Source organism: Thamnophis sirtalis, unplaced genomic scaffold (genome assembly GCF_051295495.1).
Source record: "Thamnophis sirtalis isolate CommonGarterSnake01/CBP01778 unplaced genomic scaffold, rThaSir2_p1.2 scaffold_6, whole genome shotgun sequence".
Classification (NCBI taxonomy): Eukaryota; Metazoa; Chordata; class Lepidosauria; order Squamata; family Natricidae; genus Thamnophis; species Thamnophis sirtalis.
The window spans coordinates 94,466,124-94,480,108 of NW_028261386.1; the positions used below are offsets into that span (position 1 = coordinate 94,466,124).

General features: G+C 37.4%; 1 protein-coding gene across 3 annotated transcripts in view; it reads right to left on the reverse strand.

Annotated features, from left to right (window-relative positions):
* LOC106538434 (venom phosphodiesterase) overlaps positions 1-13,985 on the reverse strand; it is an 83,080-nt gene that overhangs the window by 24,904 nt on the left and 44,191 nt on the right. For all 3 annotated transcript variants that reach the window (XM_087718479.1, XM_087718480.1, XM_087718481.1), the window contains 5 exons: positions 13,401-13,528; positions 6,046-6,112; positions 5,165-5,252; positions 4,070-4,239; positions 3,915-3,966 (listed from right to left, as the gene is read on the reverse strand). In XM_087718479.1, the coding sequence (XP_087574605.1) occupies positions 3,915-3,966; positions 4,070-4,239; positions 5,165-5,252; positions 6,046-6,112; positions 13,401-13,528 (505 nt within the window). The remainder of the gene's footprint in view (positions 1-3,914; positions 3,967-4,069; positions 4,240-5,164; positions 5,253-6,045; positions 6,113-13,400; positions 13,529-13,985) is intronic.

A 13,985-nucleotide genomic window follows, 5' to 3' on the forward strand; every position in this document is an offset into this window, starting at 1 on the left:
TTTTTTCTTAAAAAAATAATAACAACTAGTCCTCAAAGTAAGAATAAAGCGGCAAATTTGACACTTATTGGACTGCTATTAGAAGATTTCCTGCTCTAGTTAGTAACGATGTTTTGTGGATTGAAGTAATTGCAACATTTCCTGTCTCCCTGCTTGTAGTCTATGGACTGATCTTTTTTTTTTCTATTTTTTCCTTTTTACTATCCTATTTTTTTTGTTGTTGGCTAAATTAAACTTCTTCTCTTACTTCAACAAATTTTTCCCTCTATTGGTTAAAACTATATGAAAGATATTTAAGGGAAAGCAAAAAATAACAATTGACTAATTATTGAAACTGCCACCTGGAAGCCAAAGTCTGAACTTTGCTTCTGTTTTGGATACAATGTATCCTTTGTTCTGCTTCACTTGGCTTCACTGACCTTGCAATGGAAGGGTTTGGAATTCGTTTATAAAACTTGATAAGACTTAAAGCACGAAACCTGTTTTGTTAGTGCTTCTGGTAAATATTTTGGCAAGAGAAGGAAAAGACAAGCAAGAATTAAAACCCTCCTATTTTAAAAACTTTGAAAGAATTGGTGTTTAAGATTTAAAATAAATACAGACACATTTCCTAAAATTTTGACAGGCTAGAGTGGCAGATTCCTTTTCCTATTTTTTTTCCTTTATATTTCTTTGCATTTTGAAAAATGGATCAATATTCAGAGGAAGAAAATCTAATAATCCAAAACATCCTGGTTGGACTTCAAAATATTGCAGACGGACTTAAGAGATTTGACAAGAAATGGGACAGTTTATGGGGTGCTACAGTTAAAGAGGAGGGGGTTGGAGCCCCAGAGACCAAAGAAGGGAATGGAAACACAGAAAATAAATATAAGATATCAGATGAATCCATCAATGGACCAAATACAAGCGAAAGTGAAAAGAAGGGAAGCTGGAAAAGTGTTTTTGACAACGTGGAGCCTTTCTTTCAACTTCAAGATGCAGGAGGGAAAAAAAGAGTGAAAAAGATGGAATTAAGAAGACAAATATATCCAGAAACAAGTTTGATAACCAAAGTTAAGCCTACATTAATAACAATTAAAGAGCAACGAAACTACATGAGAGATCGTTTAAGCTACAGAGTGCGGAGAGAAATGTTAAACTCTGAAAAGATTCTAATAAGAGAAATGACACAACCGCTGGCGAGAGAGAAAGGATTATTTTGCTACTGGAAAGACACTGGCTGATAATGCCAATTGATATAAAAATTAGCTAATTTTTGATGGTTAATAAGTAGGGATTTTAGTATTTTGTAGACTCTTATAGATTATCATTGAATGTTTATTCGCTAACATATATATATCATGATATTAACAATGAAAGGATAACCTTAATTAGGATAAATAACCAGGCCGCAAATTGCAACTGAGATTTGGTGAAATGATAAAGCCTATAAATTTGTGTTTTAGACCTTGTTATGAAGCTATAAATAATTTGGATTAGAATAAGAGGTGATGTGACGTAAATAGCAAACAATTGTTTTCTTTTTTTTTCTTCGCTGTCTTTTTCTAATTACAATAATAAAAGGGAATGTTAATGTATACCTTGGAGATTATCAACTAGAAATTTTAATTTGGATTAGAAATGGCAAACAATTGTTTTTTCCCCCTGTCTTTTAACTATAAAAACAAAAGGGAAGGTTAACATATACTTTGGTGATTATAAACTAGAAATGTCAACATTTTTCTTTTTCTCTTTAGATTATCTTAGATTTTAAATGGTCATTTTGTTAACACATATTAATAGATTGTTGTTTAGAGATTGTTGCTTTTTGCGTCTGTGGAGAGAAGAGGAGAGAAAAATGTAAATAACCCCTAGTTAACTATAATAATAAAGATATTTTAGAGAGAGGAAATGTTAGAAGTCCTACTAATTGACTTTTTTTTCCTTAGAATATGTTATAAAGATATAAGACATGGCAGATTGACTGAAACTGGGGGAAGGGGAAAAATGTCAGCAGGTGGCTGTGTTTTTGAAATCTTAACTAAATGAAAATGGTGGTATGGTGATAGTAAAATATATAAATTTTTAACATATACAATTTAAACTGAATGGAATATATGTGATTGTGGACAGAACACACGAAATGTACTTGTGACCAATAGATATGCTTTCTACAAGATGTAATGAAAGATGATGCTTTTCTTTTTGTGTTTTTTCTGTAATAAAATTAATAAAAAAAATTATAAAAAAAGTCTGATAAATTAGTTAATTAATGTAGTTTTCCAAAAAGAAAAAGTTCAAAAAATACTGCTCTACTTTATTCTCTTTTAAAAAAAGAAATAAAAAAGGATTCCTCTCCCCAAATGGTGATGCCACAATAAATCTAAATATAACCCGCTTAAAAAAACACTATACAAGAAGATCTTGACATACAACCACAATTGGTGGTTGTTGCACCTAATTTTACAAACTTTTATGACTTTTTTTTGCCATGGTCAGTAATCAAATTTGGTTCCCACCATTGACTTTGTTTGTTGGACCCCAGCTCAGAAAGTCACAAATGGCAACCACATAATCCTGGGACACTGCAACTGTCATAAATACATGCCAGTTGCCAAGCATTTGAATTTTGATCACATGACTAATAGGATGTGGTGATAGTTGTAAAAGTAAGAAAACGGTTGTAAGTTACTTTTTTCAATTTTATTGTAACTTCAAGTAATCACTAATCAAATAGTTATAAATCAAGGACTTACCTGTAGGTTCCCTGTGTATAGTAGAATTTACATTAACTTGGGTCTTGAATAACCTAGGGATTGTTCCGTATATAGCAGTGTTTTTCAAGCTTGGCAATTTTGTGGACTTCTGGGTGGCTGAGGAATTCTGAGAGTTGAAGTCCTTATATCTTAAAGTTGCCACGTTTTTGAAATACTGGCCGATTGGATTTTCTATATTCTAGTAACATAACTTTGGCTTCACTAGTAATATACTTTCATGCCCATCTAATTCACTGGTAATATGCTTTATGCCCATAGTGGAGTCTGTATAAGATACATATCTGATCCTGAGCATTCCAGTCTCCTAGGATTCTGATAGGAATCAGTGTCATGGTGGATTCTGGAATGTTCATCTTCAGAGCTTATGATCTGTGTTTGTGTCTGTGTTAAATTTATATATGGTAGCCTTATTTGTTAAATTGAATAATTAAATTTATATAGCCTTATTTGTTAAATTGAATAATTAAATTTATATAGCCTTATTTGTTAAATTGAATAAATTACATTTATATAGCTTTATTTGTTAAATTGAAGATTACATTTATATACCGTATTTTTTGGAGTATAATATGCGCCTTTTCCCCTCAAAAAAAAAAGGTGAAAATCTGGGTGTGTCTTATACAATGAATACAGCATTTTTTGTCTCCTGAAACCCTGCCCCCTTCACCAAAATGGCCGTGCATAGCTTGTAGGAGGCTTTCAGAGAGCTCCTGAGGGCTGGGAAGGGCAGAAATGAGCAAAAAATGGGTCAGTGCTCCACCCCCAGGAGCACTCTACAAGCCTCCTAAAGGCTATTCATGACCTTAAAAAAAAATGGCCCATTTTCATGAAAAACAGGCCATTTTGGGAGGTTTTGCAGAGTGCAAAAACTTTTTTAAAAAATTTGCCTCCTCAAAACCTTGGTGCGTCTTATATTCTGAAAAATACAGTAGCTTCATTTGTTAAATTGAAATTAACAAATTTATTAATTAATTAACAATTAATTAATAATTACATTTAGTATTTATATATTTCCTAATTGGATGTAACAAATTTATATATTTGTTAAATTTATAAGTATGAATAAAATCTTGTCTGAAAGAACTAGATTTCCAGATGGGTGCCAGAACCCATGAAACCTTTCACTAATTAGAAGTGGGTTTGTGCGAGACTTACTTGCTTGATCATTGAGATTCAACCTTTGATTCACTGTTGCCAAATCTTTTATCTGCAAATACACAAATATGGCAAAAGTCAAAAGAAAAGTCAAGCATAGATACACAGTTTAGATTAAAAAAAACCTACTGAACAGAGAGCACCCATAAACTTACTGAGCTACATTGACATCCTGAAACATCTGGACTGGGAACGGGGCCAAAAGGGCACGAAAGAGGAGAAGACTGTTCTTTTGCTGGGGAGGGATTGTAGAAAGGATTTTTCAGGAGGTGATTCAAGCTTCCATGTGTCCCATTGTTTGGAGCAGGTTTAAGTTTCAGGAGATCTGTGAAAGAAAAAAACTGCAATTATTCCAGTGTGCATCAAAGTTTTCAAGGTTCTGACATTTGAACTGGGAAAAAAGAATTACAAAAATGTGAGCTCTGGAATCTCAAAAGGAGAAGTGTCACATAAGCGTTTGACTATGGTACTCACAACAATTCTGGAATTAGACCAGTGATGGCTAACCTTTTTGTTGTTGGATGCCAAAAATGCAAGGGTGTGCGTGCAATAGCACGTGTGTGTGCTGGCACCCATAATGCAAAGCGCACCCCCACATGGACATGTGTGCACAACCCTCCACACTCTCCCCCCCCCCCATGCGAGAAAGAGACTGATGGGGAGGATTCATAACGGCAAAGAAAAGGCAGCAGCAAGGTACCAGATTATAGGTCTGGTTACAGGAAAGGAAATAATACACACAACAGCTTTGACAACCACCATGCTTCAAGGTATGGTTTGAAATGGTCTGCATATGCATAAGGTATGGAAATTTATTCCTACCCAAGGTTGACTTCTTAAACTGGACAGACACATTCCATCAAGAACTCTTTATATTAAAAACCTGATCCTTTTCATTACATATGAGGTAGGCTCAAGAAAGTGGTAGTAATCCATCCGGATTTCCAAACATAGAAGATGGAATTGTGAATTATAACTTTTGAAAAATGTATTTTGTTGTTTGTGATTCAGCAATGTAGCTACCTTATTACACTTAATACATAATAAACTCATACACCTATACAAATATACACATGCACACCCACCCACCCACACAATATTGTGTGTGAGTGTGTGTGTAATATAAATTATATTATTTATGGTAGTGTGTTTTCTATAATCTATGTTTCTTCTTTCAGTTAATTAATTCTATTTTGAATTTTTAAAAAAAATATCAGTTATACATTAGATAAGGTCTACTTGAAACTCACCACACATTAAGTTATAAACTTCAATGTTTTCAAAAGACTCCACTTCCGTTTTTTCCTTAAAGCCTGGCCCATATGCTAAAAAGATAGCCTGAACAACAACAGAAAATAGATTTACTAAATAGCTTCCAGTTTTTGTTTTCCATAAATAAAGTCAATGTTAATGTAGTTTTTTTTTAATTCAAGATATAAATACTGTTAATTTTGGATAGTTGGCTTGTGAATTTAAAGCTTTCAACTAGTAAAAAAAATTCAATTAATTCCTACTCCTTTACTATAGAGGATACTCAACACAATTCACAATTTGCTTGTGCATCTACACAGGACACTGTGATCTGTATTGTAAACCTTGCAATAGTTACATTGCCTTAGCATTAAGCCTTTGCTTGGGACATGAGAAATGCTTCAGCTATTTTTCTGCTGAATGTTTCAATAGTGTTAATGGGATTACATTCAATAGAAATACTGTCTTAAGAGCAAGGAAATCACCTCTATTCAATCTGAGGCATCGGCATGTGGCAAAAGCAGGCAAGTTCAGAGAACCCACTGCTGATATCTATTTCCATTACTGTCTAGATATTTTCTTATCTTACCCTCAACTTAGACATATACATATACATGTTGGCTGCTACGGCTGTAAACTACCACATTCAAGATGATGAGCTGTTAGTGTGGAAAACAAAGTTCTCAATAATATGTGGACCTTCATGGAGAACTGTAATCATATCTGATTCAGTTGGTCAAAGTCTCATTCACACACTTTAATTTCCCCTTAATTTACTCTTCCAATCACCCTGAATAACTGTTTCTAGGAACTAGGCAATCCTTTAGAACAAAACCAATGTGACATAGAAATAAAAACAAAAGAGAAACAGATCTCTTACCTCCATACTTTTAAATTCATTGTCGTAGCCATGGGTACCACCATTACAACGATTATAAGTTTTATACCTAAATACACATATGCATAGAATGAATATATAGCAGTCAATTAGAAATACTACGTTTTCCAATTTAGAGTTGTGTCAAAAAAAGGCGCTTTTTTTCAATCAATGCAATGAAAATGTTTTCTTCACCAATGATTGGCTGTTGTCATTGCTTCAAAGCAGTTGTTACTATTTATGAACTATCTCTTCAGTAATATCCCATGGATGGGATTTATCTGATCTCGGTAAATAAAATTGTCTCTAGAGCACTGTGGTATCATACATTTACTGCAAGATGCCTGGTTGGTTAGGATTCTTTCAAGCACACACACAAAAATTAGTGGTGTTAATGCATCAGCTGATGGAGAAACAAATGGAATAATTTTGCTAGACTAAAAAGGTAAAAGGCAAAGGTTCCCCTCGCAATATGTGCTAGTCATTCCTGACTCTAGGGGTGGTCCTCATTTCCGTTTCAAAGCCAAAGAGCCAGAGCTATCCGAAGACGTCCCTGTGGCCATGTGGCTGGCACGACTAAATGCCAAAGGCACACAGAATGCTGTTACCTTCCCACCAAAGGTGGTTCCTATTTTTCTACTTGCATTTTTAAATGCTTTCAAACTGCTAGGTTGGCAGAAGCTGGGCAAGTAACAAGAGCTCACTCTGTTACGCGGTGCTAGGGATTCGAACCGCAGAACTGCCAACCTTTCTGATCGACAAGCTCAGCGTCTTAGCCACTGAGCCACTGTGTCCCTTTTTCTAAAATAGTTCACTTCATATCATGCTTCTTTACACTTACACCCCTGTGCTGCCCAGGTACACAGATATTGGTATGTAACATATATACATGCCATTCCTTGAGAAAATAATTAGCCTTATACCAGGGTGCATCTAAGAAACATGTTTAACAGATAAAGGATAAAAAGAGGCCAAAAGCTCTTAACTCTCATCTGTTGTCTCCAGTTAAAATATTTTAGATATGAGTCTTTTCCTCTGTGGTGCTGAGGAGATTTGTCCTCATATTTTGACTAACTTCATTTCCCTGAAAATATAGCTTACTCATTGAGCAATTTCTATTTCAACACCCTAAACATCTTTCTTGGATTACAATCTGGAAAATAAAGGAACTTTCAGATAATACTTTAATGTTCTGTGCCCCCACCCCCAATTCCAGACACCGTTGATCATTTATTAATGTCATTTTAAGGCTGAGTAATGAGCAGATTTTCAACTTGGTAATTTTATTTTTGAAAGGCTTTAAAAAGGGCTGGTCTTTTCTGTGGTTCCAAAATGAAGCTTCCGAACTGCCCTGACAGTTCATTGACAAAATGTGACATGTGCCCAAATATGTTAAGGAAGTCTGTGCACAAAAAGAGTCAGTCTTAATCACTTTCTTGCCCAGTTCAATCGTAATTAGGATGGCTTTGGAGAGAGATCCCAAAAGTGCTTTTCTTTTCAAGAGGCAGCTGGACTTTCTGGTTTTTCTTGGAAGTTGTTTCAATTCTCATCCAAGAAACTTCTTCAGCTCTAGCCGAAGAAGAAAGCACCTTTGGGATAACCGTGTCCTGGATGACTGAGAATCTCCATCGATATTTAGAGAGGAATGTTTCTCTAGTGTGAATAGTAAGAGAGAAGTAGGACTATCTCCCCCACCCTAGGTCACCTTTTCCTAGGTCACATATTCTTTGCACTAATTCTGATTACTGATGGAAAATTAAGTCTCAGAGTTTTTGTGATTGATTGTAAGTCTGAATCAGTGGTTCGGCTGAACTGTTAATGGTTTGGCAACCTGGGTCGCTGGAATCGGCAGTGACCCAGGTCTGCCATGCCCCTGAACCGGTTTTCCAGGTGGCACCATAGGCGCTCTCATCTTGTTTTTTGGTTCTCTGCATGAGCACAACAATTTTAATCACACAGTACATGCACACGCACGAGCAAACTGGCAGTAATGCCTGCTGGAACACACCTCTGGCCTGAATGTGGTGTCTAATTTCTTGATCCTACACATAAATTCCAATATGGAGCTCTTAATCTGGTCTTCCAACTCCAAACAGTTTTCTACCTCTTTTTTTGGAGACATTCTATAAGCAAACAATATAGGATAGGAACGTTTCTGTCTAACTACCGTATTTTTTCGGAGTATAAGATGCACCGGAGTATAAGACGCACCAAGGTTTTGAAGAGGGAATTTTTTTAAAAAAAGTAGGTAGGTAGATAGAGAGATAGACAGGGAGAGAAAGAGAGAGAAATACAGTAGGTAGGTAGGGAGAGAGTAGTTAGGTAGTGTTGTGGCCCAGCAGGAGCTGTTGGAGCTGCCACCAGACTCCGACAGCGAGGGGCCCTATGAGTCGGCCCTGGAGGATGTGGAGGACCCTGGACAGGGTTCCGACTCCGAGCAGGGTGCAGAGAGACTGGTTGGCCACCAGGTGGCACCTGAGCCTTGGACCAGTGTGGAGGAGACAAGAGAGATTGATCCAGAAACCAGCAGTGAGTTGTTCCTGGATGCACGCCATCGAAGAGCTACTCGGTGTCAAGAACAATTACGCAATTACAGGAGGTAATTGCACTCAGCTGGTGGTCATTAGGCTCCTCTCCAGACTATAAAAGCTACTTGTGCACACAGCCTTCTTTGTAGAAGTCAATGCAGAAGTGAATGTCAGAGAACAGTACTGTGAGCTTGGCAGGCTGCATTGCTACCAAGCCTTATCTGTGTTTATTGCTGCCTGAGTTTGTCTGAGTTGCTGCCAAGGTCCTTATCTGTTTGTTATGCTTGGCTTTCAGTCACCGAGGTTTTGGTGTTTTGCTAATTAAAGTACATTCCAGTGAAGCATATCTCGGCATTCATTACTGGACGGAGGAGGGGGGTCAGAACAGGTAGGTAGGTAGATAAAGTGAGAGAGAGAGAGAGAGAGAGAGAGAGAGAAATAGAGAGAGAGATAGAAAGTGTGTGTGTGTAGGTAGGTAGGTGGGTAGAGGGAGAGAGAGAGAGAAATACAGTAGATAGGTAGGGAGAGAGAAAGAGAGTAGGTAGGTAGGGAGAGGGAGAGAGAGAGAGAGAGAGAAATAGAGAGAGAGAAATACAGTAGATAGGTAGGGAGAGGGAGAGAGAGTAGTTAGGTAGGTAGGTAGATAAAGGGACAGAGAAAGAGAGAAATAGAGAGAGAGAAATACAGTAGGTAGGTAGGGAGAGAGAGAGTGTGTGTAGGTGGGTAGCAGGGGTGGGTTCCTGCCAGTTCTAACCTCTTCTATAGAAGGGGTTCCACAAATCAACAGTGCCATTTAGAACCGGTTCCAGCTCCCTCCCCCCGCCCGTCTGCACATCATCAAGATGAAGAGTGAGAGGAGGAATTCTGGGAGTTGAAGTCCACAAGTCTTAAAGCTGTCATTTGAACACCCCTGGGGGGTTTTTTCTAAAGGGTTAGGGGTACAAGGGTCTTGTAACTTGACAGCTTTAAGACTTGCACACTTCAATGCCAGAGTTCCTGAGCCAAGATGACTGGAGGAGGAATTCTGGGAGTTGAAGTCCACAAGTCTTAAAGCTGTGAGGTTTGAACACCCCTGGGTTTTTTTTTCTAAAGGGTTAGGAGTGCAAGGGTCTTGTAACTTGACAGCTTTAATACTTGCATGCTTCAAATGCCAGAATTTCTGAGTCAACATTTTGATTGCTAAGCAAGAGCGTTGTTAAGTGAATTTCACCACATTTTACAAGTTGGCCATGCCCACCCAGTCATATGGCTGGCAAGCCACTCCCACCCAGTCACATGGCCAGCAAGCCACTCCCACAAAGCAGGCCACACCTACAGAAGAGGTTCTAAAAAAATTTGAAACCCACCACTGGTAGGTAGGTAGGTAGGTAGGTAGGTAGAGGGTTAGAGAGAGATAGAGAGAAATACAGTAGATAGGTAGGTGTTTCTGCTGGCACAGCACTTGATCAATGTAATTCTCATCAATCAGTTAAAGAGCTTTCCAAAAGGATAAGAAAAAGTTTTTGCACTCTGCAAACCTCCCAAAAACGGCCTGTTTTTCACAAAAACAGGCCCATTTCTTTTTTTTAAAAAGGGCATGAATAGCCTTGGGGGGGGGGGCTTGCAGAGTGCTCCTGGGAGGGAGGGGGGGAAAAATGAGCAAAAAACAAGCCCGTTTTTTTGTCAAAAAAAAATTGCATGCATAGCCTTATGGAGGCTTATAGTGTGCTATTAGGGGGGGCAAAAACGGCCCATTTTTGCTCATTTCTGCCCTCCCCAGACCTCAGAATCTCTCTGAAAACCTCCATAAGGGTATGCGTGGCCATTTTGGTAAAGGGCGGGGCTTCAGGAGGCAAAAAATGCTGTATTCGGTGTATAAGACGCACCCAGATTTTCAGCCTTTTTTTTTTTTTGAGGAAAAAAGGTGTGTCTTATACTCCCAAAAATATGGTATATAGACGCAGGTGGAGATGTGCCTGATTTTTAAAAATCTAAATCACTTTTGGGTATAGATGTAGGCAGTGGTGCTGTCAGTACTGCACTAAGAGGCAGTATGTGAAAGAGGTGCACCAATCTCAACAGGACTTGTTGACTATCCTTGGAAGCAAATGAAATAATGGGCCTGAAATACAGGTAGTCCTTGACTTACAACAGTTCACTTAGTGATCATTCGAAGTTACAAGGCACTAAAAAAGTAACTTATGAGCATTTTTCACACTTACAATCATTGCACCATCCCGGGGTCACATGATTTACATTCAGATGCTTGACAACTGACTCATATTTATGATGGATTCAGTTCCCCAGGCACTGTGATTCCCATTTGCAACCTTCTCACAAGGAAAGTCAATGAGGAAACCAGATTCACTTAACAACTATGTTACTTATTTAGCAACTACAGTGATTCACTTAACAATTGTGGCAAGAAAAGTCATAAAATGGAGCAAAACTCACTTAACAAATTTCTTATGTAGCACCATAAATGTTGGGCTCAATTGTGGTTGTAAGTTGAGGACTACCTATAATGACCAGCATTTTTAAATTCTAAATGCAACACTGGCAGAAGGATCAATGCCAGGGACATAGTCATGTTTGGTAATTCAGATGGAAGCATTATATGAAAGGCAGGGCTGCTTTAAAGTTGAACTGATAAACTGTGATTCAAAATTGTGCTTCAGGAAAAGAAATCATGGACAATCTATGATAATTATATGCTATATAGGTTTTATGATGATATTTCCTTTGGGAATGCAATTGCCAAACATCCCAATACGATTTGAACTATGCAACTGAAGGGAATTCTCTAATCAAGATAAAAGCGAGATATGTAGGCTATCATTATTTTAATAGAAAGTGACATAATAAAGAAGAATGTAGACTTTATAGAGGTGGGATTCCTGCAATAGACACAAAAAATAAGGCCAAATGTCTTTTTAAAAAATGTCAAGCCTGCACAGGGATTACAAGAACAAAGTAAAATACTGACAAAGGAACAGAGTAGCCTTCCATATTTTGATTTGCAAAGGAAAACAAGATCTATTCTGTTTAGATCAGTTTTATTGACAGTTTTAAGTGACAAGTTTTATTTTTCAGGTGCTATTGAATGCCCTATTTTAAATGTTGTCTCACTTTGAATTATTTTGTAATTTATTCCGAAGGTCAAACAGCCTTTTGGATATATTAAAGACTTATCAAGATTTCAATATTAAATAATGCCACATCATGAATTGCTTTCTCTAATTTCTTTTGGAAGTTTTTTTTCCCCTACACTGAGCGACAAATCCTGTCTGGAACATCTGGTTTCATCTTCAGCAACAAACTCCAGAAATAAATCACAGGTGCTCTGTTTCCTGAAAATAAGACCTCCCCGAATAATAAGTCCAATCAGGCTTCGGAGCGCAAGTGCTAAAATAAGCCTTCCCCCGAAAATAAGCCCTCCTTGAAAATACTGCAACACAGCAGCAGCCATGGTAGCAACCTTGCTCGCCGCCTCCTGCATCTCAAAAATAATAAGTCCTCCCCGAAAATAAGGCCAAAAGTGAGTTGCTGATTTACAACTTTCAGCATTGCTGAATATTAGCCTTTGTTATCAGGGCCACAGAGTGTTCTTTTCCATCTCTGCTTTATCTAATTTCCACCAGCCTACTCCTGGCCATCAGATGAATTCAGGAAGTACAAAGTTCAAAAATTTGAGACTGTAACTTCACCTATAATCCTTCTTCCTATAGTGACAGCAAGCTATAGGAAGAGCATGGTGTTGGTTTTAATATTAATTATTATTCTGATCCTAAAATTTACTATTAACAAAGACAAGGCCCTGGTGGGATTACCTTCTCAAACATTTAGAATTTGCAGCATACAGCAGAGGACTGGGATAAGGAAGTCACTGAGGAGAAGTCAGTCATTTTTCTATAAAGGTAGTCCTCGACTTACAACAATTTGTTTACTGAACATTCAAAATTACAATGTCACTAAAATAATTGACTTATAACCGTTTTTCACACTTACGACCACTGCAGCATCCCTATGGTGAAATATCAAAATTCAGATGTTTGGAAACTGATTCATATTTATGACGGTTACAGTAGCCAAGGCCATGTGATCCCTTTTTGAGACCTCCCGACCAGCAATGTTAATAGGGAAGCCAGATTCATTTAACAACCATGTTACTAAGTTAACAACTGCAGTGATTCCCTTTACAACTGTGGCAAGAAAGGTTGTAAAATGGGGCAAAACTCACTTAACAGCCCTCTCGCTTAGCAACAGAAATGTTGCTCGGTTGTGGTCTTAAGTCGAGGACTACCTATGTTCTGTCTCTTCTCACAAGAGGAACCAGCCTTGCAATTGTTTTCTAACTCAGAAGATAAGCCTTCTGCGGACACGTTATCATTTCAGCCTAACAGAAGTCTGTCATAAATCTTTCATTATTCAGGTCTACAGAGCACTTCCAGGCCAGCCGAACCTGGTCATAATACAGGTTATGATTTCTAAACAAAGCTTCATCTGGCTTTAGAATATTGCTGAGACAATATTCTGAGAGAGAATATTATCCTGAGAGAGAAGAAGTACAATCATCCGAAGAAAGTGTTTTTCTCTCTTGATTTGTCTTGACCTTGTCTATCCTTATCTGTTATGCCTGATAAGTTTCATGCAGTCACTGAGGACAACATATTTATCCTCAGAGCATTTGGAATCAAGTAGATAATAAAAATAAAACTTCTACATTTATAAGTCAATGTACATTTTAAAAATAACATTTTGTTGCCTTCCTACTGTACATCTAAAACTGGCCTCATTTTATCATTCAATGAAAAGCTAAGCAATGTGTACATTTGGGTCTCTATACAATACCTCACAGCCAGCCACTGTTGATCAATCATAAGATTAACTTTGTCGATACGAACGTTGTTGGCATAGTGTAGTCTCTTTGGAAGGTCTTTGCTCAAGTAAGCTTTAAAGTGTTGTTTTGGCTTTTGGCACTGAAAATGTCAAAGTGAAATGATAAGTTTTGCAGCATCAGAGAATTAAAAAATAAAATATGAAAAAAACCTCATGTTTTCAATGCAAATATCGCTAGGTTGTCCATCTTACTTTCCTTGCAAAAGGACCTTTTGTAAATTCTCCAAAAGAATCTCTATAAACAAGAATCGGATTGATAAAGGAATGCTAGATTACTTTTTATTATGTGTTACAGTGAAACCAATAGGTGGATGAAATGCTCCACAAGCCCAGTTAATTAATTCAATAAGGCTCTCTCGGTGTGTTGTGTGTGTATTGTATGTGTGTGTGTGTATATCTGCCAATCTATCAGTAGTCCTCAAATTAGAACATAACGGAATCTGCTCATTAAGGACATAATTAGTGACAGTTGTAACATGGATTATAAAACATGACTGACCCAATTTTACAGCGTTTTTTGTGATGGTTGTTAAATGA